Below are 27,591 nucleotides of genomic sequence, written 5' to 3'. Positions count from 1 at the left end.
TCGAGGCTCGCCCTTTCCTCCCACTCTCTTTCAATCTTTTATCGCTTATACCACCTTCGAGTCGCGCACAAGTTCATCCGCTGCTTCATCCGTGCCGCGCGCTATTTACTTATATATCTATACACATACATCTGTTCTCTCTCTCTCTCTCTCTCTTTCTCCCTGTATACATATCTATAGTGCGGGAGCGAAATATCGGACCGGCGCAGCTAAGTTTTAGATTCATACGCTTGCGCGCGCGAGAAAGAGAGACCAACGGCACCAACACCAAAGCGTTAATCGCGCACACATATAGTGACCAGCAAAATCGAGCAGTGTGTGTGTCTGTGTCAGTGGCTCGCGCGCCTGTGTGCATATTTCTCAACTGGTCTTGTTCTCTCTGTTCCAGTGCGAGCTTGCAGCTCACAAGCTCTCGTTGGCTCGACTCTCCGTGGCTCTGTGTGAGTGTGTTTGTGTGCGTGTGCGAGAAAGATACGAGTCGGTGTGCAGCTGTGTCGCTATACTCGGTGCGCGAGTCTCTGCAAAAGAAGCTACTGCTGCGCGGGCGCCGTCGTTTTGCATGGAGCATCTACGTCAGCTGCTGCTGCTGCTGCTGGAGCCTGTGCTGCTGCTGCTGCTACTGCTATTGTGTGCATCACAGTAGCAGCCCGAGTACAGAAGCATCGCCAGCGTAGCACAGCCTCGCGCGGCGGAATCGGCCATCGTCGCCAGTAGTCGTCGTCGTCGCCTTTTTTTTCCTCTCTCTCTCTCTTACACTCGCTCTCGTTCAAAGTGCCGAGAGCTGCGCTGCTGTGCCAGAGACAGGCCTCTCTCGATCGCGCGTGCAAAAACCAAGCGTCATGCTGCTTCGGGGCTAGATAATACGACAGACGGACGAGCAGTCAGCGAGCTTCCAGTCATTCGTGAGTAGCAGCGGCGGCGGCGTATCGATGAAGCTCGGTAAAGGTAGCTGCTGCGAGGAGCTACCGAGCCAAAGTACAAGCAGCAGCGACAGCGTGACTCGTCGCTGCAAGAGAACGAGGAGAAGATCTCGCTCGTCGATCGATTGATTCGAGCGCTCGAGAGCCGTCTACTGTTCCCGCGTGCACTGTCCCTGTCTGCCAATTGTGCATCCTATAATCTCGAGCTGCTGAATTATGCTCGATGCGAGTCCGCGACTCTGCCAGAGCGACTCGTACGTTGATAACGGTGCAGCATCAGAAATCGAGCAGCGCAGCGAGCCCCAACGACGTCCGAATCAATGACGCCGAGGACGACGACGAGGAGGACGACGACGACGAGGACGACGCGAGCAAGAAGCCAGCCAAAACTCAAAGCCAGTTCTGAATGAGTGGCGAAAGCACAGTTGACGGGCATCGTCGTCCTTACGGTTGTTACCCGTGCGCTTACGGCGACAGCGAGCTATTGACATTCGCGACGATGCAACCCTACGTCACGACCGCCATCACATAGCATCGGTGCTCGAGAGAGACCACTGGATGCACGAGGCAGATTCGCTCGAAAGCTCCATTTTTATCTTACGCGTATAAGCATGGCCGAGGACGAGGATCGCTCGAGCAGGCCAAAGTCGTCGGGGCGCCGCGACGACCACGAGGACGCAGGACCTTCCTCGCGACTCGTACACGCTACTAGCTGAGCCTAAGAAACTTCGGCAACGTATCAGTGCGCGCAAAAGCTCTCGCCTCTCATCCTCCAAAGGGACTGTGTAATTAATTGTCCCCGCGAAATATGAATAAAAAGTGCATATTGTGAGTGTATTTTGAAAAGAGAGCGAGAGAGAAAAGTAACATGTGCCTCGTCAAGGACATGGATCGCGTTTGAAGGCAAAAACAAGGTAGGCATATAGTGGCTCAAAGTGAGGATCTGGCGGGAACGCGGCAGCCGCAGCAGCGGCAGCGGCAGCCAACAGCTGCAGGTCATGGCAGGTTCACTCTCGGGCTTATCGACGAGCGGCTATCAGCAGCAGCAGCAGCAATCGGTCGTAGGGGGCCAGGGCGGCCAGACGCCGACGACCACCGGCGGGAGTGCTGGCGGTGGCGGCTGCGGCGGCGGTTCGTCAGCTGAGCTGCAGCGCGACCAGCCGCCCGGACACGGCCACACTTTTGCCAAAAAGACCTTTCACAAGCCAACCTACTGCCACGGATGTACGGACATGCTCTGGGGTATAATACAGCAGGGCTACATTTGCGAGGGTAAGTTTGTCATTGTTCGCCGCGGCTCTCGCTTTTACGCCGACGAGGGAAAGTATGTATGTGCCTATATACAACGTATAACGCGTGTGCTAGACACCATCGAGCTACGGTTTAATTATAGAGACGGCACGCCAAAGAGAAAGAGAGAGGAGGAGACACAACAGACTGGCCTGAAAGATCGATAGCTTCGTTCTTGTTCGAGCAGTAGTTGTTGTTGTTTTTGTTGTTGTTTTGCTTTTGTTGCTGTTGTAGCTGAAAAAAAAACCAAGTGAAAAACAAAACAAACTGCCACTCGATGTACATTCAATCACGACACTGATGCTTAATTCCATCTGACGTCACTTATATTGCTCCTCTTTTTTTTTAAGGATATAAAAGTCATGCCACCACGAGTTTATATACGTATAGATCGTCTGTCAAATGCAAAGGATCGCGCGCCTCTATATATCTAATGGAGCTTACGGTGATATTTTCACTTTATTTTCGAGTAAATTGAAAATTTACCCTGTCTCTCTTTCGCGCAGAGAAATGACGTTAATTGGATTAAATTTGTTCTTTTATATTGAAAATACAGAGACGCGAAAGCTCAAGTTGAAAATCAAAATACTATCGGCGACAAAAAAATCAATACACAAGGACGTTCTCACATGTCTCGTTTTAATAACACCTACAGCAAAAAAGCTAAAAAACTAAAAAGCTCATAGGTCATCCCCCTGGCATGCAAAGAGATAGAGAGAGAGAGAGAGAGAGATGAGCGAGTGTAAATTAAAGAAACTGACGTAACCTCGAGTACAAGCTTCTCGTATTTCCTGTGAACAGACGAGTGGCTGCCTTGAGCCATCGACGAATGATTTTTGTCAGACTCTAGTTCGCTCTTTCTCTCTCTCTCTCGTCTCTCGCAAAGCTCGAAACGAGTCATGTTTGCCCATCAGCCGTCTTTCTTCAGGAAGTTTCTCATACGCACACAGAGAGAATAGCCCGTGTCTGTGCCTTAATTAGGGGCTTCTTTATTCTAGGCTCGAGCCTTGTATCTTATATACATGCTATATTAAAACTCGCTCGAGGGCTCACTCGAGTGAGCGATGCTAGCTGCTAAAATTTTTTTTATTTTTCCTTACTCTTTCTTTATCTTTAACAACGCGAAAAATGCAGAGAGTATAAAAGAAGAAGACGACGACGAAGACGGAGCTTTCCATCTTTTCTTCCTTCTATTCACGTGCAGCGGCGTTCATATACCTGGGTGCACGTTAATAGGTCGTTTCAGGAGAGCGGCTCGCTGGGCACATACTCGCCCTCCGTCCCTTGTGCAGCTCTAGTATGTGTAAATTATAAGATCCTACTTTCCTAATGACCCCGTCGACACTTTTTGCGGCGAATTTCAATGAATTCTTTGTTAGCGTGCCCAGGCCCTAGTCGAGTACTTTTTCGAATTAAAAAAAATAAAAAATGCTTCCCTCTCGCCTATAACTCGCAAAATACGTGCAATAGAAGTAAGTGAATGCAAAACGAAGGGACGTGGATGGAGCAAGAGAGAGAGAAGCTCGAAAGACTCATTTTACAGTCAATAAACGAAAGGTTGAGCGGAGACGGGAGGGTAAATTCGATTCGCACACCAATCAAATCCTTGTCTCGCTGTAGATGTTAACGTATATTACAGTCGCATACCTATCATCCAGTAGTAGAAAGAAAAACAGCATCAGCAGTAGCAGCAGTAGCAGCGCAACAGACTGTTATGTGGCCTGTCAACATATATAAAGGCGTGAGTAAGAGAGAGAGAGAGAGGAGAGGAAGAGGAAGAGGAGGAGGGGGAGGGGAAGTGCACGAGAGAATCCAATCGAACCTGGCCGGCCTCCAAGGCAACTCTAAAAGGGTAGGAAAGCCGATGAATGGCTGCCAGTCGAGCGCTTCATTCAACACTCTTGCCTATATACATCATCAAAACCAAGTGAGATGCAATGCTCAAGGGAAACAGGCAAGAGAGAGAGAGGAAAGAGAATAGAAACAACCGATGAGAGAGAAACGATGAATTGGAAGTGATAGGCGTTTATAGATATATGTGAGATAATTTGATGGACGAGCTAGAATATTACATCGGATGCTTCTTTTTTCTTTTATCGTTCATTTTTGAGTATAGGCGACGATCGCGTCCGAGCTTTCTCACGGTCTAATTATTCGCATGTTTTTTTAATCGAGAAAGCTTAATGAAATTTTCAATAAACTGACCTAATTCCCACACGCGAGCTCTGCCTCTCTCTCTCTCTATGGGGTACAGATGTACAGGTAATTATATCGAATGTACCAAACGATGATGTAAATTTGTAACAAGAGGATGGATTAATCGATTAAGATGCTCGAAAAACAGCTCAAATAAGTCGCCAATCCGATGTTGAAATAAAACACCAGCCGTGGGAGGAAACCGTGGAAAGTATAAAACCCAATGGTAGCGTGCGCACGCACGAAAAAGTTTTTTTTCCTTTCCACAGAAAAAGCACATCTGAAGTTTATACAAATACGCTTTAGCGATGCTTTTATGGTTTGACTTGCCATATAGAGTCTTACGAGATTCTTTTTATTCGTCGCATAAAAAATTGACGCTGCACACGCGTGCGCAAGTTAGTCAACAAAAAAAAATTGTCAAATAAACGATGTAAGCTCAAGAGGGAGAGAGATGAAAAAAAAGGAAAGGACAAAATTCTTTTCTTTCATTCGTATAAAGGCAAGAGTGGGTACTCGACTGCAACGAAACGCACACACACACACACAAGTACACAAGCGCACACATACAAATTTAGGCGAGGTAGATTTAATCGCGCGTACGAGAAGAACAGAGGGAAAAATATACGATTTTGTAATTGCTCGATAATAGCAACGTGCATGAGTGTACAATTGTAAGGGTGTGTGTGTGTGCGTGTGTAAGAAGCAAGGCGCGCTCAAAGCTCACGCTCGAGTGGTATCAATAAACGATTTACAATTGGCGCAAAAGCTCGCAAAAATACGCGAAGCGCAAGCTCAAGCAAAACAAGTATAAGTTTGCCGTAGTGTATACGATAGCTTTCTCTCGCTCGCACAATAGGTGGGTATTAGTATAGTGGCTGGTGATAGCGCGTTGCATATAATAATAAAAGCCACACGGCGGCCGCGTAACCCAGTGAGGGCGCTCAAGTCGCTGAGAGAGAGAGAGAGAGTGAGCGCTCCTCCGTGTCGTGTGGTACATACGCATCGATCGCTTATACCACTCCGTCTCTCTCTCTCTCTCTCTCTCTCTTCAGCAGTAAAGGCAGCAGCAGCAGCTTTTATAAAGCTCACCAGAGAGATGTTGTCCGAAAAATCTTGCAAAGCTTTCAAGGGATTGCTTACATCGGAGAGCGAGCGTACGCGCGTAGCTTTTTTCCATAGCTGGATATATTTACTAGTGATTCGTTGCCTGCAGGATGCATTTCCAACGATTAATTCTCTATCTATTGCGGCTCGCGTTCCTTTTTTTCCTTTTTTCGATTTTATTTTATTCTATTTTTTTATTTTACTTTTTTTTTACATACGAATATAATATTACTCTTTCGTTCTCGGATGAATCGTGCGTCATAGCGAATTCGCTGAGCTGCCTGCTTGACAAGGAAAGGAAATTATTCTCGTTTTAAAATTTTCAGACCTATGCGAGCGCGCTAAATACTTTTTCTCGAATAATAATCGAAAGCTATATCGCTGTAAAAATGGCAAAAGCCACTCGACGTGCCCAGCGGAATAAAAGAGAGAAATTTTTACGTCTTTTTTTCCTCTCCTTTTTCGTGCATACGTACACGAGTGGCTTGGAGCTCGCAGAGCAAAAAACCGCGAAGAGTAGCAATAAAAAATAAAAGAAGGAGAGGAAAAAAAAGAACGAGTTCTGCACGAATAAGCACACGAGGGGGTGTTGACGCCCTTATTATATTTATAAATACAAACATTATATACACATCAACGGCAGGCACTCGTCAGTCGCGCGCGCACACTCATACGCACACATACACAGACACAAAAGCAGACGCGTTTATATCCAAGATTTGCCATTTTTCACTCCAACGAGTGTTTACATCAAGGCCGATCTTTATTTTTAAGCTCGTAAGAAAGCAGTAAGGATACATCGCCGGCGCGACAAGTAGAAGATTTATCCCGGTCGCAGCAATCGATAAAAAAACCTCGGTCAGCTCGTCGTCGATTCGCATGTAATAAAGTCTCGGTCACGCGTGCATGTATAATTACATTTCAAGCTGATCGAAAACCGGCCCGAAAATTATTACGTAAAGTTCAGTTGCAGAAGTTGACCTAATTTGTTACAGTATATGTTATACACGTGTGCACACGTGGTTCTCTCTCTCTCTCTCTCGTTCTCTTTCAGTATATTCGCATTTACGTGTGTGCGCGCACGATACACATAACGTTTATAACGTCGTTAGTTGGCCTATTTTGCGGTGTGCAGTGTGCAGGAGAAGAGAGAGAGAGAGAGAGAGAGAGAGAGGGAGACTGCAAAAGGGGAAGAAAATAATATATAGACATACTCGAGAAATAAACTACTCTATTTTGATGACTGGACTCGGAGAAGCCGATAACTCGGTCATTTTGACTTTTGACGCGTGGAAAAAGTTGAATAGAAGAAAAAAATGTCACAGTCAACGAACTAATGCCGCAGCCGTGAGAAGTGCGAAGCATAGCTTACGTCTCGCTCTCGATTTTCGATATACGCGCGCTTATATAGGCACTTTTGTTATAGGCTTCGAGCACGTAATTGCGTCGGATTGCGTTCGAGCTTGATAGTGAATTTGATTTTTTATCACAAACTACGTGCGATAACTGTATCAACGACATTCTTTTTCATTATTTTCGATCGTTGGATTTTTAAATCAGCTACAAATTCGTAATTATTTAAATCAAAGCAGTATTAAAATAAACAACTTTAGAAAAGCAATCGAGGGCTGAAGGGCTTATTTTTGGGCGTACAAAACTTTTTTAATTACGAAATTTCGTTCACAAAGTAATACATTACGCGGAAATTACGCGTACTTGTATGCGGGCTCGTCCATGTATGTATGTGTACAAGTCAGTTGAAGTGATTTATAAAATTTAAAGTATGTCATTAAAATTACACGCATTGCTTTATTTTTCACAAGAGTGTATTTTTCTCCAGCGAGTATATAATTTTCTTTGGTCGCTCGGGCGCGGAGCCTAAATTCATTTCTAAATTTTTAAACGCCAAAGAAAGAGAGAAAAAGATGCACAGGAAGAGAATAAGAGAGCCATAGAGCTCGGGCTTTTTATGAATAATAAATAACTGGCGCGCAGTTGAAGCCAAGTTTCGCATAATTAATTATAATCTGCAAAAGAGCGCCGCGCGTGGAGCTTCGAGATATGGTTTTGGAAACTCGTCGGCTAGTATATATAATGTTTTCTCTGTTTCGCGCACACACGCGCGCGGCTGTATTAAGGTTTGCTCGCGTCTTATATTTACATTTCATATAATAATTCTCGAGCGAGCGAACCTCGGAAATTAATTAAAATTTAGCTCTCCGCGCGATCAGTGTCACGAGGGATACGCGTCGCTCGCACGCGTCCGCTCGGCCATGCGTTCAATGCAGCAGTAGCTGTACTGGTCGAAAAATTAAGTACCATTTTCCTGAACTCGCTGCCTCCCTTTTTCTCTTGGCCGAAAAGCTTAACGAATCGTGATTCTGTAAGATACACAAACAGATTATATGTACAGAGCAGTGCGCAGCTCCGTTGGAGTAAATTGCGCCCGCACTTAATGAGAGCTCCTCCGCGGCGGCTTGCTTGATAGGCGAGTCAAAGTTTCGCAGCTCTCCTTTTACGCGCCAACTAAATCCTTTCTCTGGCTTCTGTAGCGTACCGTTGAAATTTAGATGACTTGGAGAAGTTGAAGCTTAGAAGCTCCGCCAGCCGATTCGACGATAATTGAAAATGTCCAACGACTTATACTTTACACCCGCGTCGATCGTCGCTCGGACGCGTTGGCAACAAAAAAGCTCTCGATAGCTTCTCGCGCGCACAGCATACGGATAAGAAAGGAAAATGAAAAAAAAAGGAGAAAAATGGTAGGGAGTAGAATTTCATCGCGAGCACCGAGCCGAGCTAGTGCGGTATTGTCGGGCAAGGCCTACATCGGCATTGTCAATGATGCAGACATACGTATAGGCGCGCGCACACGTACACGAGCTCGCACACAGACGCTCGGAGCGCGAGCCCATTCAGTCGTCCCATTCATTGGCGCTCATATTCTCACTCTGACATTTCCGCCGGAATCTTTCGCATCTCTTATACACAGGCGAACGTGTAGCCAAGTAAGCGTGTGCGAGAGAATTTTGCAAAAAGGGAGCTGACTACCGCGAGCGGGGTTAACTTACACAGCGCTGCCACACGTATGCGCGCTTCATGAATAAAAGTACGCCGCGCGCGGACAATGAAGTTGGCAGGTCGGCGAGTCGCGTGTGTAGCCTACGATGATAAAGGCTCGCAGGCAGAGAGACACAAACGCATGAAATGCTATACTTTTTTCTCAGTTTTGATTCGCAGTTGAAGATAGTCGCGGGCTCGCGCAAAGGTTGTCGGGCACGTGCGTCCACATCGACCTATTATATACGTGGCGCGGTGCTACATACGTGCGTCCACATCGACCATTTCAAATTATCCGGGATATATTGCGTAATGCAACTCGTCAAATACGAGCGTCAAATTTATTAATGTGTAGCTGGAGCAGCGCCGAGCGAGAAATGTTTTAATTAATGCGCAAACAGATCGCCACGTGCGCGTGCAAATTTCATAGGTATTATCTTTCCGAATCAATTTTCCGCGGCTGGCTGGAAGCTGCGCTCCGGTAAATCAGTATTATATACGGCTCGGCTCGAGTGAATCTCGCGGCCCCGCGCGCCCATCCTACAGCCCCAGCGAGCTGTCTCTTGCCGCGCTAAATCTACAGTGTCGGCTTGGCAGCAATTATTATAGTTAACAGACATGTAGTTCCGCGAGTTGCTGCCGTGTTTGTAGTACTAGTGCCAGAGCTCAGGCTGCTGCCAGGGGGGTGAGGTGTACACCCGACCTGCGAGCACAACAGCAACAACTACAACAACAACAACAACAACAACTGCAGCTGAGGCTAAAATTAAAGCAAGCGTGAAATGGAAAATTGCAGAGTCTCATTTGTGTGCTCGATGCTTTTGCGTATATATATAGTCTGCACGTGTTTGTACGTTCGTTTGTGCGTGCGCCTGAATGAGAATCGAGCAAGCCACTCGTTTTGTATCTAATAATATGTATAATCAGCCAACGAACGCGTTTTGCTTTTTGCAGTTTGTAACTTCGTCGTGCACGAGAGATGTCTCAAGACTGTCGTTTCGCCCTGCTCAAGCATAGCTGTGAACCTCATCAAGGTAAGCCGTATTGAGAAAATTCATTATGCGTGTCAATATGTACTTATATTCACGAGTCCGTGACGTTGTTTGCCATGTTTTGGTTGCGCACGCAGAATCCAGTGGCGCACTGCTGGTCCGAATTGGTGCATCAGAGGAAGAAGTTTTGCAACGTCTGCAGAAAGCGCCTCGACGACAACCTCTCCCTGCACTGCGAAAGTGAGTCTTTCTCTCGACAAAAAAGATCAGCCTCGTATAACAACAACAAAAACAACCAACCAAACAAACGTATATTGTTGGTGTTTTGCAGTATGCGAGTACTACGTACACACGGAATGCCAGGACTTTGCGGTGGCCGACTGCAAGGAGAACGCGACCTACCTGCCCGGCAAAGATCTGTCCTCGGTGCGGCACACGCACCACTGGCGCGAGGGAAACCTGCCGAGCAATTCCAAGTGCGCGCTCTGCAAAAAGACCTGCTTCTCGACCGAGTGCCTGGCTGGCTATCGCTGCGAGTGGTGCGGCATGACGGTCAGTATTCATGACCAAAGCCCGAGATGGCTTATTTTTTCAAGCCCGACTGTATTATAGCGCGCGCTCGTTGCGAACGCCCATCCAGCGGCTGTTTTTTTAATTCTCCCCGACGCGCGGCGCCGTTTGAATAATTTTCGGCGCAATTTCCGCACTTTTCTCGTTCTTTGAACGCGCTCTCGCCCTTTGTCTTTTTCTTTTTCCTCTTTCGGCCTTTCGCTCGGTCGCGCGTTCAGCCAGATGCACACCTGCGCGCTACAATTTTTGAGCTCTCCTCGCCGAGCTGCCTTTGAGCTCTTCACCAATTCGTACTTTATTCAAACGAGCACGCGTGTCTCGTTCCTTTTTTCTCGACACCGAGAGCTTTTCGCCTAACAAGCGTATACATTGATACTATAAAAGTCCGTCTTTTCGAGCTTTATTTATGCACGCTCTTTTTCTCCAGCTTCCACGCGTCGCAGTCGGATTCGTGTACACACACGGATGTACGCGCTCATCTGCATTTATCGTATTCGGTCTCTTGTTGATCTATGTCTCTCATTGATGACCAAAAAAAAAAAAAAAAAATAACAATGATTACAGTCGCATGCGTCGTGCTATCGAGACATTCCGGCGGAATGTACCTTTGGTATGCTGGAGCCGATTTATCTGCCGCCGCACGGCGTCAGCATACCGCGCACCGAAGTACCCATGGAGGCCATAATCGGTGTGCAAGTCCGCAGAAAAGAAGTGCTCGCACGTAAGTATTTATACACCCTACTTAGCACACTTTTTTCTCTCTAGATTATTATCGATACTATAAACAGACTTCTTCATTTTTAATAAACGTTCCTATCCTTCTTTTTCTTTTCTTTTCTTTTCTTCTTTTTTTTATTAGTACCAAGTCAGTTATGAACTTTGTGATGCTTCATTTATTGATAAATGATTAGCAGCAGCAGCAGCTTTTTCATTTCTATTCGTTACTGTACATAAACTGTACATACTTGCCGTTACTTTTTTGTAGATACAGTCGTTATTTTACATGTACTCACGAGAGACTGAGAAAATTCTTTAAGCCACTCGAAGAATATTATTGTAGTATTTTCTAGCGTGCACACCAAAACGTTCCAATGCTAATAAATAGGTTCGATTTAATATTAGCTCGTATGTACGTACGAAAATTTCTTTGAGCTTTGTGAATGCCGAGTTTTTCTCTCTTACCTTCCTTTTCTTTTCTTTCTTTTTTTTTGATTCCATAGAAAATGAAAGCATACCCGATTTATATACTTTTCTTTTGATCGGGACGGTAAAAAGGCAGGTCTCTCAATCGATTCGGAAAAAACATGCAAATGTCATCTAGATACGAATTTCCGAGATCAAAGCTTCAGAAATATTCGGAGCAGATTGAATTCATAATTAGTAATCAAAATTGCAGGGCAAATAAAAGCTCTCGCATAATAATGTATTAACCGCACGGGTATGTGGAAAAGATGAGCCTAGTTTATAAAGGGAATCACACACGCACACACTTTTATAGAGAGAAAGAGAGAGAGAGAGAGAGAGAGAGAGAGAGAGAGGAGCGAGAGCTGAGAGAGAAAGAAAGAGGCGCAGGAGAAGGCGCGCGTGCGCATATGGGCATAAAATGCATATAATAATCCACGATAAATAAAAGCTCGAGCGCGTGCATGTTGAGACGAGCTTTTTGTCGAAGCATTGCACTTTTATATGGCTCGAACGCGTCGCTTATATCGGCGCGTTTTCCTTTCTCTCTTTCTCTCTCTCTCTCTCTCTCTCTCTCTCTCTCTCTCTCTCGCACCTTAGCGTCGTCGAGTCTAATCTATATACATAGTATATATGTATATGCGTGTATAGAGTCGTACGTATACTGCAAGTTTATTTACACGTACACTGGTTCGTGCACATACGCACGCAGATACACTCACTCACATACATGTACATGACTCCGATTAAAGGTATAGAAATATTCTTGCCAACTGGGTCACGTTGTTGTTGCTGCTGCTAAGCTGCTACGTATATACTGGCGCTGCGTTAATGCTGTATATGTATTTATATTTTTATACACATATATATAATATATGCTTTTTCTTCTCTCTTTCATTCCTACACTTTCTTTTTTTCCCCCTTTTTTTTATATTTATGTATACGTATATCCTTGCGCGCGCGCGACGACGACGACGACGAGATAGTAACGCCTTGTACCTTTCTTTTTTTACAAGCGCGACGTGTATGCATATCATATATATTTTTTGCGCCTCTCTTTCCTTTCTTGTTCTCATCCGATGCGATAAATAATTTTTTTTTTTTGCATACATGTGCATTATGAATATAAATATGTATATAATAACGAAGCGCTAAGCGCGATCAAGTGTCGTTACTTCGCACTTTTACACAATGTGTGACGCCACCGCCCCCGCCGCCGGCGACAATTCAGCCTACGCCATACTAATAAAAAACAATAAATCTTTTCTTATTTACTTTTCTCTGTCTTTCTGTACCGTTCCTTTATATCATTTTTTTAATTGAGCACAAAAAAAGGAAAAAAGAAAAAATAAATAAGACGAAAAGCAGCTTGGTGCACGTTATATAAAAGGTCGGGAAATGTATATGTGTGACCATGTATAGACATTTGTATGACAAATTGTCAGACTCAAATTCGTAAACTAGACTGTAATACATTTTGTGCAACTGCAGCGATTCGCGCACAGGCTGACTAATAACTGCTCGTTACTACTTGAAATGTGCTGACTCGCGCGCAGCTCGCCTCGACTGGTCGCGCCGCTGCGAATTTATCCGTCCCCGAAATAAAATTACACCCTTTTTTTCTCGCCGCAGTGTTGAGTTTCAAAAAACTCGACAGCTTCCGCAGTACAAATGTTTAATAGCAGAAATTATATTAGCTTAACTGTACCATATAATTGGAGTGTGTGTGTGTGTGTGAGAGAGTGTGTGTATGCACATATACTTGATTCTAGTGAGACTTGACTTGAACACGCCAGAAAAAAGCCTCGCTCTTTCTCTCTTATATGCTCTGTATCTAATGATGTACCTTATAAGGTACACAAATGACGTTTGAATGGCCTCTTGTAAGTTCTGCTGCACTCGATTTGAGCGCGCAAAGAACATATCATAATTATTATTATCGTGAATAAAAAACGGATTCCACTTTGATAGTTGCCCACTCGGAAATGAAATTTTTCGAAATCGATCTCGAGCGTGGACGATTCTTTATAAGTTAATGCTTGCCGGAAACAACGACAAAAGACAAAAAGACTGCCATAAAAGAACAAAGGAAAAATGTGTCTAGCGGGAAATAGCGACGAGTACATTGGCGAAGAGGATGATGACGATTCAAACGACGACGAGGAAATGGAGGATGAGAACGACGACGAGGACGAAGACGAGGAGGAGGACGAGGCGCCGCCAAACGCCGAAGAGGGCGAACGGGCGAGGTACTGTCGTCGTATGCGTCGTCGTCGGCGGCGGCGGCGGATGATGGCGCGTCGCCGTCGTTATCATGCCGATGCGGCCTCGGCAAAGACGCAGCAGAGTCGCGGCCTTATTTTCGCTGCGCTCCGGAGACTGTCGCTCGTACTGCCGCGCACCTGCCAGGGACCATGTCACACGTATCCTCCCTACGCTCCAGGTATCCACACATCGACGGATCGACGCAATTTTCTTTTCCTTTCTTTTCTTTTTTCTTTTTTTTTATCTTGGTGTGCGCGTGTGTAATGGTGGATATGGTATTAAGCATTGTGAATTGCGCTGCAATATGTAATGATTGAACCGATTGAATAAATTAACTGACGTTGCAACGAATTCGTCGAGATTTTGCTAATGACTTGTATATTTGCATTTCAGCGAATCTCGCGAATTTCACGTTTTTTTAACTGTGCTCATTAAAAACAAGTAAAAACGCAATAAAATATGTTTTTCGTGTTTAGCTTATTAATTTTTTAATTATTGTAATAGCTGATTGACATCATAATTTACATGTAATACTAACAATTATAAACACTTCATATCTTCAATTAATTGATAAATTAACGTTCTATACTCTAACACAGCTACAAAAAAGTCAAAATGTTGCACTTATGTACCAATTATTATCTGCACTTAAAAACAGAATGAAATGTTATTTGTAGGTCTTATTTTTGGTTTTTTTTCTCTCTTCGTGTACCGTTTTAGCGATTTATATATATTTGTAAGGATCCATTCTTACGAAAAAAATGTCTTACGATACGAGAATGGATTCCAGTTCAGAAAACAAGCGAAATTGTTGGCGTTTTGGTTACATAGATATTGCTCTTTTTTATCCCTGGCTCGCTATCTCTAAACATTGTTATTCAATGAATAAATAAGAAACCAATATAATAATGATTAACTAAACAAAAAATGTGAAAAAAGCGAAGTAACCGACATTTGCGCTTTGTACTGCGTATTTTTTTCTTTTCATTTTTTTCATTTTAAATTTACCACACACAACATTATACTGCTTTACAGTGTATATAGGCAAAAACTGATACGTATTTGCCGTATTAAATTTCATGCTTCCTCTTTAATGACCTGTGAAAAAAAAGAATATTTCTCATACCTTTAATAATAAAACTTTAAAATGTATAACTCTAAAACTCTTGATAAAAAAGCCAGTAATGGTGTCCATTTTTTCTTTTAACTTTTCACCTGCTTTGAAAGCGATGCACTTTTATTTTTTGGGAAAATATAGGAAAAATTGCAAATTTCTTTCGATGACGTGCAGATGCACTCTGTGTATTATTAATGCATATTAAGAGCTCGTTTATACCCGAAAAGTTATGAATTTTGTCGAGTACGTAATCGGAACTTTATTCGATTTATTTTAGCCGAAAATGACAAGAAATTGGTTGCATGAAGTACGCACTTGAACCGGAAACTCTAACGCCCTCATCTATTTATCATCGAGTTTGTAGCTCATCGATGCGCTATTTTGGTTTAGTCGAACGAAAATTCGCTTATTTTTTTCATCGCAGCTCAAAGCATTTGGCGATTTTAATAGGCATTTTGAATTGGCTTTTCTCCGCTAGTCTTTTTTTCTCTATAACTTGGCATGTGTGGGTGTGTGTGTGTTGTGTTGTGTATTACGGCTCGATGCATGCAAAAAAAAGATGCACCCACGAACGACGCCGACAACAACGACTTGTACATAAAACATTACAACCGGTGTGCGTCGATAATATGAAAAAACTAACACGTATATGGAACATTATGACAATGTAACTGATCGAAAATCTGTCGACAACAATATGGGACAACGGCTCGTGTCAATAATATCTACTTCTCTTTTCTTCTCTGAAAACTATTATCAAACATACACGAGCACATGGTGCATTATGATTCCACATTCTATACATATAAAATATATATATATGTATATGGCCGATTCTCTGTCAAATCGAATGTCTCAAAATTATTTTTTTATTACAGCATATTTCAGTTCAAGTTTTTGCAAAGCTCCAAAAAGTGCTACGTAAGGGTAAAAAAATGCTGAAAAAAATCATGATTTGTCATGATTTGAAAAATATTTCCATCGTGTCAGGCAGAAGAAAAAAATGTTAATCCTTGAAAGAGAATCAGTCATCTATACACATATCTTACAATATAATATATTCACACTCACATGTATGAATATGAACACACAATATAGAAGCAGTCTGCAGCGCTGGAATGTATCCGCTTTGTACATTGTGCTTCGCTATAAGTCTTCATGCAAATAACGATCCATGGCCATGGGTAAGAGGTGCGAAAAAAAGAACAGCAACAAATCCTGAAAATCCCTTTTTCATAACTACTAAATGATTATTAACTCGCGAAAACAGCCAAGATACTCGTTGTTTGTATTGGAGCTTTTAGTTTTTAGTGAGTACTTTACGTTGCATGATAACATTTTAGTACATAGTTTTGTTCTGTGCGCTGTTGTTAAACGTCGAGTTGAGCGTAGTTTTAGATTTATCATTTACTTTTCATGTGCATCCTGTGTCCGTACAAAGCCGTAATCGTCTTAAAACATAAAGTCTCATAAAAAAAGGAAGCAAAATTGCCCGAAAAATTCATAACTAATGCGATAAAGCAGTAATTTTTTTTCATAATCCCGCATACAATCAAGCAAAGCTCTATGTTAAGTGGCTGCTCGAGAAAAAAGACGACTCATGAATGTGTATATTTTATTGGTGTTGGCGCGTCTCGCAGCTCGGAGCATCTCGGAGGAGTTCAGCAGCGGCGACACGCGATGTCGCGAGAGCGAGGAGCCTGGATCGACGACCGGCACGTCCCAGGCCAGCACCGGCTCCGGCACCCACAATCGCCCGAATAAAGACGACAAGGAGCGCGACGAAGGTACGCCCAATTCGCCCGATAATAATATTCAACGGAATATTATCATGCTCGAAGTGGCAAAAATAACAAAAATTGTTCCATGGCGCAGAAACGATCAAAGTCTACGACGGCAACAATTCCCTGCGACGGCGACTGTTCCGGGTAATAAGCGTACCGCGTCAAGCGACGGTCGAGCAGTTACTCGTTATGGCCCTGCAAGCATTCCACATTACCAAAGATCCGAGTAAGTAGTCCGTATATGTAGTGAATAAGAGCCGATGGGTTCTCTGCTAATTTCGAGCATTCGTTAACGCTTTTGCCAGGCAATTTTTACCTGACCGACTTGTACACGAACGAGGAAACGCCGCTGTGCGATCCGACGCCGGTGCTGAACCTCAACCACAAGGAGGGCAAGCGACCCGCCATTTTTCTGCGCTTCAAGGACGTCGAGAGCAGCGAGGTGCGCGTCTACCCGGGTAAGCTGCCCGTGTCCGAGGCCTTTTGCACGGTGCCCGTGACCAGGGACACGAGCGTCAGCGATCTCATCCAGGAGGCCATCACGCGCTTCCAGCTCGAGAGCGACAACTGCGAAAATTATCGCTGCAGCGAGATACTGCTGGACCGAGGAGGTACTTTTTAACTTTTTAAATGAGATGAATAAACCAGGCGGACCAAGAAAATGTTTACTATGATTACTATGTTTACCATGTGCAGCGGTGACCGAGCGGGTGCTCGAACGTGACGAGCAGCCGCTGGAAATTTACAAGCTCCTCGGCAAGGATTCCATTAGGCAAATGGAGCTGATGCGCTTCTATCTCCAGCTGAAGCAGGACCCGCACGGGCCCAACATTGCTCTCTTCGTGGGCAACTTGCCACCTGGACTGTCGGAGCGCCAATACGAGAACATGCTCATGGACTTTCTCGGCAAGGAGAACAGATTCTCGTCGATCGGTCCGATTTACTACGAGTACGGTTCGATGGTCATCACCTACGAGGACTCGATAACGGCCGTGCGAGCTTTGTACGCCCTCAGGGAGTCCAAGTACGAGGACAAGCATCTTCTCGGTGAGTCAACTGGGATGATCGATTGGGCCGAGTCGGAAAAATAAATAAATAAATTCACGCAAACTCGTCGTGTCTATAATTACGCTGCAGTGATGCTGCTGCCGAGCATCGAGCCGAGCATGGTACCGGCCGGCGTGCAGCCTCTGCTCGTCTTCGTGAACGTCAAGTCGGGCGGCTGCCAGGGCCTCGATCTCATCTCCAACTTCCGCAAGCTGCTCAATCCGTACCAGGTGTTCGACCTCGACAACGGCGGCCCTCTGCCGGGCCTCTACGTCTTCCGGCACATCAAGAACTACAAGATCCTCGTGTGCGGCGGCGACGGCACCGTCGGCTGGGTGCTTCAGTGCCTCGACAACGTCGGCCAGGACAGCGAGTGCTCCTCGCCGGCCTGCGCCATTGTGCCCCTCGGCACGGGCAACGATCTGGCTCGGGTGCTCAGATGGGGCAGTGGCTACACGGGCGGCGAGGACCCCCTCAATCTCCTCAGAGACGTCATCGACGCCGAGGAAATCAGACTCGACCGTTGGACCGTCGTTTTTCATCCCGAGGACAAGGACGACAAGACCAACGTCGTGCCGAGTAATGCTGGTCAGTTGCTTTTCTTATTTTACCGCTCAAAGCTCTCAAATAAAACACTCGTTGGGCTCAATTAGTTATAACGTCTTTTTATTTATTTTTTTGTTACTTTCACTTTATGTACACATTCAACATTTTTGTAATTAAAATAATTAACGGTGATTACTTAAATTATACATATTAATTTAAGATCAAATGAGTATTTTTGATTATTACATCTCCAAAACTTAATTTAAATCAGTTATATTTTGTATCGTAAGATGTAGCATGATGCTCCAATAATTTAATAGATTTTCCAATGTAATTGAGTTTTGCATCTAAATTTAATACAATTTTTTTTATTTCATTCACTGATTTATTCAATTTTTCTAAATTCATTTGATTAACTTCTGAATTTTTTTTAAAATCTTCAAATATTGAATCAAATTTTGTCGAAAATTCTTGATGAATTGGAATGCCTGGTAATATAGGTTTAGTATTAGCTGTAACTACAAGAGTTAATATAAAAAGTGCAATAGCTACTTTCGACAAAGACATGATGATCTTAGAGTCGCTACTGAAGCAAATAAATAAAAACTCAACTTATTTATACATTTCCTGCACGCAATATCATTAATAAGGGAGAATTAATCTGCTTCTGTAGCAATATTAGTTTGAAATTTCCTGTGTTTTGTATAATTGTGAAATGCATCAATACGTATTAATAAGATATTTTTTTTTTAATGTTACTGTATTTACTTCGAATAAGTTAGATCATAGTGTAATTTCATCAATAAAAAAAAATGATAATAATTAATTTCAAAAGAGTGCAAAAAATGTATAAACTTTAATTTAGTTTGAAAAATCACTGAAAAAATGTTCTTTTACTTACCCGAGCTTTTTTTTACTTATCTACCAATTTTTCATTAAAAAATAATTTATAGATAGCATTGCTAATGCGAGTATTGCATCGAGACTTTGAATTTTATGACAATTTTATGAAAATTTGATTTTTCAATATTTAAACCAAAAATTATTCATATACGTGTTTTACGTACTTGATATTACCAAAAGTGTTATCATATAATGACGTGTCAATACTGAAAAAATATGTATTAGTAGCTTATCCGTGTAGACAGTTCGACCGCTACATGTAATTCTGCTCTTATGACGCCATTCTCTCTCACATTCAACTGCACTTAATTCTCTGATTTGCTGTAGATGATTGTCCGAATTTTAGATAACGTTTATTTGAGCATACATGTTACGTTTTAAGCGATTTTCTCCCCCTCAATGCGTAATGTAAACAATTCGTTCGTTTGAATTAATTTTTCAAAAATAACCTAGTCTGATGAGCCACTTGATAAGACAAAGAACTTGAATTTGCATAAACCCTTTTCATTTGGAGTTAATAAATGTTTATTCGAGCGATAATGCCATATTTTCTTTTTCCTACTTTTGATGTTGCTGAAAATTTTCTTTAAAAATTCAATATATCGAGATGGCAAGTACTTAAAAATTAAAACCGCTTCATTAGAGAAACTTGAGCTCGAACTCAAGCTCATTATTTTGTTCATACTTTTCATGCACTAAACGATAACAATTCATTTCTCGTCATAAATATCAAAGCCGTATAAACTGTACCGTCGAAATTAGTGCGCGGTTTTCTACTAATAGGTCCGTAAACCAATTTATATGACGAATAAAACATGTTTGTTTGGATTTTATTCGACTAACTACGGCAGATAAAAAAATTTCGGGTTCATCAGAAATGAGATAGACTTTGTTCACATTTTTGACCCATTTGAAATTAATCGATTGAAATGATAATCGAAAAATACATGCTATTTCTACATTGTGTTTAAAACTTTCAACTCAAAAGGAAATTGGCTTTTGTGTGATCACTGTTCAGTCGGCTGAAATTATTCGTTACCTTAAATTCTATTTAAAATATTTATTCTCTTTTGATTTGATTCTTGCATTGGTGTAACATTAATTAACTCTTGTGGGGAACGATAACGCAATTTCAACTGGAAAAATTTCTCATTCGAACCAGAAATATTTGAAATTTCTATTTTCTTCAATTCTGATTGCAATATTTAGTAATTAAGTTTTAAAAGATGATTTTAAATAATTTTTTATCTTCATACGAAACCACAATTTTGCGTCTGCACTTTTTACTTTTGGATAGTTATTATATTAAATACTATTAAATAATGAAATGTTCGCTATGGATGCCTGAAAATATGTTAAGAAGTGGTTAAAAATGAAAATATTGAATTCAATTTAGATTGAGATGGCACCACTCGTAAAACAATACGGATAAAAATTTACTTATTTACCAATACGTAAATATCTAACAGGTTTATTAGATGACAAAATAGTTATTTAGCCAGCATATTTACTGCACAATTACACCGTGAGTTTTATTACCCAAATGTTTTATTTTTAGTCAAAATGTCGAGATCTCCTTTCATTTGTTTCATCTCGTGCTCCTTTTTCGATATTGTATCGTTGAGCCAAGTCTTCAAAGATTCGAGATTATGGTTCAATTGGCGAATCGCTTGCTCGTGTTCCTTCCTCGGAATCGTCTCGTTGAGTCGAGCTTCGAATACGAAAGGTAACTGGCTCTGGTCGGGGACCCGGTAGAGTTCCACATATAGTATGTAAGCGGCCACGGAGAGAGACAAAATTGAAAATCCTAAGAGTATCACTGCCGTTTCGTTGCGCATCGTGTAAATTTTGCCTTCGAACTGAGCGCAACGAGTGCGAAGCGAAGCAATTGGCTAATCGAATCGTATCTTGTGTTTCGCAATTTCGCAGTCGCTGGTTCGACGAGCGAAGACAACACGCAGATATTCGTAATGAACAATTACTTCGGCATCGGCCTCGATGCTGCTTTATGCTTGGACTTCCACAACGCTCGGGAGGAGAACCCGAACAAATTCAACAGTCGCCTGCACAACAAGAGCGTCTACGTCAAGATGGGTCTGCGCAAAATGGTCGGGCGCAAACCCTGCAAAGATCTTCATCGGGAAATCAGGCTCGAGGTCGACGGCAAACACGTCGATTTGCCCCAAGTCGAGGGAATCATCATACTCAATATCCTCAGGTCAGTGACACGACTCTTTTCTTTGACGTGCACAATATTGCCTCGCGATCCTTCTAAACTTTTTTTCTCTACTTCTTCGGCTTCGATTGCAGTTGGGGTTCCGGAGCCAATCCATGGGGTCCCGATAAAGAAGATCAATTTAATAAACCCAATCACTGGGACGGCATACTCGAGGTTGTCGGTGTGACCGGAGTAATACATTTAGGACAAATTCAATCGGGCCTTCGCAACGGAATGCGGATAGCTCAGGTAAACAAACTTTTTTGTTCTCGTACTTTTCTATTGAGCGGATGAAAAATACATATTCGTCGCATTTGCCTTTAGGGTGGACACATAAAGATTCACTTGCACTCGGACATTCCGGTTCAAGTAGACGGAGAGCCATGGGTCCAAAGCCCGGGTGACGTCGTTGTACTGAGATCTGCACTGAAGGTAATATTTCACTTTCTTTTAAGCATCTTTTACGGTTCTTACTCTGCAACATTTTATTTTTCGTTTGACCGATGAGCAAAAGTGTAATAACTACGAAAATCTACCTCAGCAATATTAATGTTGCACGTTATCATTTTTATGTATTAAAACAAAAAGTACGAATTTTCATTTACCAGTAGAAATAATTATTCATGAATGACGTTCGCTTTTCATTCCTTCGACAACTCTTCACATTTCGTTATTTTGCTCTTTGACATGTTTTCAATTACTGCGTACACTCACGACTTGAACGTTCGACACATGCGTTGTATCTTCAAGAAAAATTAAAAAACAACAACAACAACAACAACAATAATAATAATATCAGTAGTAGCAAGTTTTCAAGCCGATAAAAAACTTTACAAAACTGTTTCTCTAGAGTCGTATGAAGTTTTCATTGGACATGCCATATTGTACGAATGAAAATACATGAATCGATTGGGGGCAGGAAGGCGAGCTTCTTCGACTATAATATACTATGAATAATGTATATAAAAAAAAAATCATCATTCCGCGACTTTCAAATTTTTTGTCAGAGAAATGTGTTCGCCTATTTGACAAATAAAAGCATTGAAAATTATTTTATCTTTACCGATGAGAATACGCTCTTTTGAGTCGCTTTACTTTTGTTTTCTTTTATATGAATTAGGCTACGATGCTGAAGAAAAATAAGGTAAAACGTCGGAATACAGAACCTTGGATCCTAGCTGCTAACGGAGACAGAAGTACAGCTGATGATTGAGGGAAATATTTTTGCCAAAAAAATTCTTATAATTGAACCGAAGCGACAGTAATTTGTGCAACACCTCATTAAAGATGTACATTGCGGCAGAAAATATTAAAGTTAATTAATCATAGATAAATTGATGCCATATATGTTATACAGCTCAGTTGAAATCGTAGTCTTAGTTCTAATAAACATTACGATAATTTTTAAGTAAAGATTTACTTAAGCAATTTAGAACTTAAATCTAAAGTAAATCCAATAAATAATAAATTATTGCGCGTATTTCTATAAAAAAGTATAATGTATAGATACATAAATAAGCTAATGATATAAAGATAGTTCAACTAAGCCTATGCGTATGGTATGTAATTGTCGACAATTTCAATAAGTACAAACGGACCCTTGTATTGAATAATGTAAAGTAAGGCAACTTTTTAATTTTGTTAATATTAGTCATACTATCATGGCTACTGTGAATAGTTATTATTAGTCATATGTGAAGGCTAACGAGACGAGAACCATAATGACACCGGTACGAGTGACTTTAGTTTTTAGAGATTTGCACAAATTTTCGGACAAATCGCAATGTAAATTCAATTAGTACTTATGCAAGGACCACAACTTAAAATGGTCGTGTCTTCCCTTTTAAATACGCACAAAAATATTTTTCATTGAATAAACTATATTTTGTAATTTTTTTTTATTTCATCAACATGTCACAGAACTAGATTTTATTATATGTCATACTTCACTTTTATTTATTAAATATTTATTAAATGTTAATGTATACACATCGACGACTCCTAGAATGGTTTCCGATCGTTCATCCTGCAATCACTTTTCAATACTTTTCATTTTTAACATGAATTCATATGAAACTAATTTCACATCATTAAAAATTATTATTTAAATTAGTTTGTATAAATATTTACATAATTAGAAAAGCAAAATTTATTTTTTAGGTGCGAATGAGTAGACTTTGTAAAGAGATTGAATTATGTTCGTTGAGAATGATGTTATTTCAGTTTTTATTTTGGCAAATTTTATGGAAGCTATATCGCAAACGGAATAATTTGCTTATAAAAGTAAAAAAAAATACTTCCTGCTATGCAAAATATTTTAATTGTTATTGTGTAAGATGTTATTTTATATTATGAATGATCAAATTTATTGTATGTAGTAGAGATTTTTTATATATTTAGATGTTTATAATTATCCACAAAGTACCGAAAAATTCACAAACCTGAATCTATAAAATATCTTTGAAATATTCAAAAAATGAAAAAATACGAATAACAATAAAAAACGCAGGCGACAATGCTGAGGAAGCCAAAGAGCAAATGACGAAGGCTTCCGGAGCCGATGTCTTCCGGCTCCTTTGCTCAGCAGCAAGCGCAGCTATCGTTGCCTGGACCTGCAGCCGGTTTAAGCAGCAGTCCCAGCCAAACACCCGAGCTCGACGACGACGACTAAGCTTAACGCTGCTCCGATTTATTATTCTCATTATGAATTAGTTTTAAATTATAAACAAACACACATTTCTATATGCTCATTAATCGTCGATAAAAATTTATTGCGCTAACAATAAGCATGATTTTTTCAAATTAATGATAAGTACAAATGAAAGCGCTTTTTCTTAGCTAAACTGATTGTGAACATTATTTGGCGGTCTTCGTCAAAGTTAATAATAATTTCATCTCGCAATCAATGACTTTTATGCTTTATGATCAATGAATCAATGACTTTATGCTACAAGCCACGAGTACACTTAAGACACAAGAAATACAAGAATTTTTATAATTCTTTTAAAACCATCTCGAATTTTATCAATTTTTTTGTTGAAGGAAAGTTAGTTGAAAAATCGGCTTAGCAGCGAGTACAATATATACCAAAAAATAAGAACCGAATGTACACGATTTATAATGATGTATAAATTGGAAGATAAGACTAAGACATCGCAATTTTCTTCATTTTCCTATTACATTCAATAATTATCATATAAATATTATATATTAATGATGTATCAACGTAAATAAAAAACGCCGTCTCTCGCACATAATGTCATAAATGAAAAAATATATATATATATATTATACACCACTGATGCAAAATGAAAATTAGCATAGATATTCGAAAAGTATGCTCTATGACTACTAATAATTATTATAGATAAATGATTAACGGATATTAACACTTAACAAAACAAAAATACGCTTTAAAAAAAAATTGTAAGATGAAATGAAGCTGATCGCGCGCGCACGGCCAAGAGAATTTGGCGCGACATGCAAATCCTCGAGCGATTATAATAGACTTTTTTTATTTGTCGCGTATATGTTTTTATATTAACACAAAAGCATGTATAGTAAATAATTGATTGATATAGTCACAAAATGTTTACACTTCATATAAAATAAAGTGAAAAAATAAAAGCGACTATGTAGTGGGTGGAAATCCACATAACTACAAACTAAATTATAAAATGAAAGATTTTAAAAAATATCGCAATTAACGTATTATAGTATGTATCTTATCGTAACAGTGCGCGAGTCGTAACTTCAGCGATGTAAAATAATTTCAAAAAAATACATACACATATTATATTATATTATAAAAATATTATATAAATTATAAAAAAAATTTAAATTTAACAAACAAAAAAGGACGACTCGTACGCTAAAGAGAATTGACCTTTTTAATAAGAAACTAAAAGTCGATACACAAACTTATATTAGTATGTGTATATAAAGATTGTTGAAAAAGAAATTTTATTCTGTGGATATATTGTGCACTGTCACACTGATGATTTTAATTATTATCTTTTTTATCTGTTTTATTACATGGTATAGATGCTTTTAAAAGAAATGAATAAAAATGTATCATATCTTTTCGTAGTTTTGAATCTAACTGCCGGGCAGTAAGATTGTTATAGTCGATCGATATGGAATTGTAGAGTTTAGTTGAAATCATTAGAAAACATGGTACTTGATCTATTGTATCAAAATAGCACAAAAGATAAAAATGCCAGTATCAAGTTATTATGACGCTTTTAATTTTCATTCAAAAATCTTTGATCTCTCTATATTTTCGACTCTTTTCACTAATCATGAAGGAACAAGTACAACTTAATTTTTTTATGAGCGCGGAATTGATGATAAAAATCAAATCGTATCAAACAATCTAGTCCTTACAAATCAGCATGTGTTAGTGTACGCATAATGTCACTAAGGAATAATTAAACGTTATGTAGTGAGAGTAATCATAGAAGAAAAAAAATTGTTTGCATTCACCAATGAGGTTTATAGAGGATCGTTAAAAAAAAGGTGCCAAAGAGAAAATAACAAAAACATGAATTCTGTAAATACAGTGATTAATGTAAAGAAAAATGTCATATTCAAGGTATTGGAAATACTTTTCGTTCGTTTCGACCTATCGTAATTCCCCATCGTTTCTCATTTCGTGACTTTACTAGATTCCTTAATCGTGGGGACTGAAATTTATTCATTTGAACATTAAATACTAGAAAAAAACATTTTAGCGTCAGTCAATAAACACAATACACGTATTTACGATATAATCTAGTCAATAAAAAAATGACGAATGATGAGGATAACGATGGATCTTATAACGAAATAATGAAGAAAATATTCGATCAAAAAGATACGAGTTACGCATATAGTTCTCTTGTCGTGCGCGCGAATGGCTCTTATACATAACTATAAGTATGAATAGTCTTTATACACACAAACGAAAAAAAAGAAATACTAATTAAATGAAAACTCCATCTTATACACCGATTGTCCCACCAAAAAAAACCAACTCTTTTGCGATGAAAAGACGAAAATTCTAATTACTACGATATTTACATAGATTAATGGATATATTGATACACTTACACATTGCATACATAAAAATTTCGTTTCTCATTATTGTACGAGCGAATAAAGAGAAACTGATTAAATATTTAAGAGCGCATCGACGTAACTAACTCACATCTACATTTTCATTGCGTTCAAGAGTTAACATCGCAGTAAACAAAAAAGTATTATAAAATCGAAACGATCGAAAAACATTAAAGTATATAATATTAATAAAGAAAGACGCGCATAAAAACCAATTAATAACTTTACGATATTATTATTATAATATTTAATAGTATAAAAAAATTATTAAAAAGCGAGGCATATGATATACACATTTAGTTTTGAATATGATGAACTGAATGATGGAAGTTTAATAATAATACAATATAAAAATATACACACACGCACACGCATAATTAAAAAAGAAGACGAATAATATACGTAATTGAAGCGCAAATAAAAATATGAGAAATTGATTCAAATAATACACGCCCTGTTGCAGTGATAAATTAAAAAGGGATGGTGTCTCAATAAATGCACACGAGAATATATTTGTGTGTGTGTGTGCCTGCGCAAGAGCGAATTACAAAATTGTGAAATATTGAATCTAAACGAGTGAATGATATATGCGAGTCTCATTAATTATAAACTTACAGTACGGAAAATAATTTTTAATAGATATTACAGCTAGCGTTCGATTTTCAAGATATAAATGAGATGCGTATGCGTATGAGAGCTGTATCCATGGAAAAAAAGAGTCGAGAGGTCGATAACTAATTGCTGGACCGTTACTGAAAAAAAAAAATTATGTCGTGATCTCTCGATCGCGAATGCGCCATGCAGATGCACAGGGCTCAGTCGCTCGAGTCGTTTACACCGATCAATACGCGCGAAAAATCGAGATCCAGCGATTATAGAAAAACAGGTTTCAAATGATTCGAGCGACGCATCTTTGGCGGAATTTCGCGACCAATGCGTAGTAAAACTCAAAAGATCTAATTGAATGTGGAAAAATGAACGCTGAACGAATCTAAAGAGAATGAGAAAAGAAAAACGTTTGTTATTCTGACCAAGCTGTAATACTGTAACGATGAATATATATTACTGTTGCGTCAAAATGAATATATATTACACGATCTATTATAGAAGTCGACAAAATAAATGAAAAAAAAGAAGCAACAAACAAAAAATAATAAGCGGAGGAATAAATAAGCTAAGAACAATCTACGTATAATAAATAAATGTATGTGCTACGTTTAAGATGCGTTTTAATGAACTTCATACCTTCCAACTAATCCCAGTTTATTAATTTTTTCGTCTGAGTTTCTATGAAAAA

The 27,591-nt window shown here is 40.1% G+C and overlaps 1 protein-coding gene across 4 annotated transcripts; it reads left to right on the top strand.

Moving 5' to 3' along the window:
• The first annotated feature begins 409 nt into the window (after positions 1–409).
• LOC106648689 (diacylglycerol kinase theta) lies at positions 410–27,512 on the top strand. Of its 4 annotated transcripts, none has more exons than XM_023459411.1 (15): positions 410–2,192; positions 9,528–9,607; positions 9,703–9,805; positions 9,897–10,117; positions 10,700–10,856; positions 13,422–13,760; positions 16,340–16,486; positions 16,575–16,709; positions 16,789–17,094; positions 17,180–17,530; positions 17,621–18,118; positions 20,909–21,197; positions 21,290–21,446; positions 21,522–21,629; positions 22,318–23,700. In XM_023459411.1, exons 1-15 carry the CDS (start codon positions 1,919–1,921, stop codon positions 22,408–22,410), a joined length of 3,258 nt encoding a protein of 1,085 aa, XP_023315179.1. In that variant the 5' UTR covers positions 410–1,918; the 3' UTR covers positions 22,411–23,700. The 4 variants fall into 4 exon arrangements, with proteins under 4 accessions (XP_023315179.1, XP_023315180.1, XP_023315181.1 ...); XM_023459412.1 differs by lacking the exon at positions 22,318–23,700 and adding an exon at positions 23,707–27,512 and having other exon boundaries at positions 412–2,192; XM_023459413.1 differs by lacking the exon at positions 13,422–13,760 and adding an exon at positions 15,798–15,890 and having other exon boundaries at positions 413–2,192.
• The last annotated feature ends 79 nt before the right edge of the window (positions 27,513–27,591 follow it).

Source organism: Trichogramma pretiosum, unplaced genomic scaffold (genome assembly GCF_000599845.2).
Source record: "Trichogramma pretiosum strain Unisexual culture from Peru unplaced genomic scaffold, Tpre_2.0 scaffold57, whole genome shotgun sequence".
Taxonomy (NCBI): Eukaryota; Metazoa; Arthropoda; class Insecta; order Hymenoptera; family Trichogrammatidae; genus Trichogramma; species Trichogramma pretiosum.
The sequence above is the reverse complement of the archived record's forward strand: the minus strand, read 5'-3'. Positions and strand labels throughout refer to the sequence as shown.

What these genes read in the sequence shown, in the direction of transcription:
- LOC106648689 (XM_023459411.1), top strand. Translation starts at nt 1,919, where the DNA reads ATGGCAGGTTCACTCTCGGGCTTATCGACGAGCGGCTATCAGCAGCAG. An exon ending in CGTCGTGCCGAGTAATGCTG is followed by an intron (nt 18,119 to 20,908) that starts GTCAGTTGCTTT and finishes GCAATTTCGCAG; the next exon opens with TCGCTGGTTCGACGAGCGAA. An exon ending in ACGGAATGCGGATAGCTCAG is followed by an intron (nt 21,447 to 21,521) that starts GTAAACAAACTT and finishes ATTTGCCTTTAG; the next exon opens with GGTGGACACATAAAGATTCA.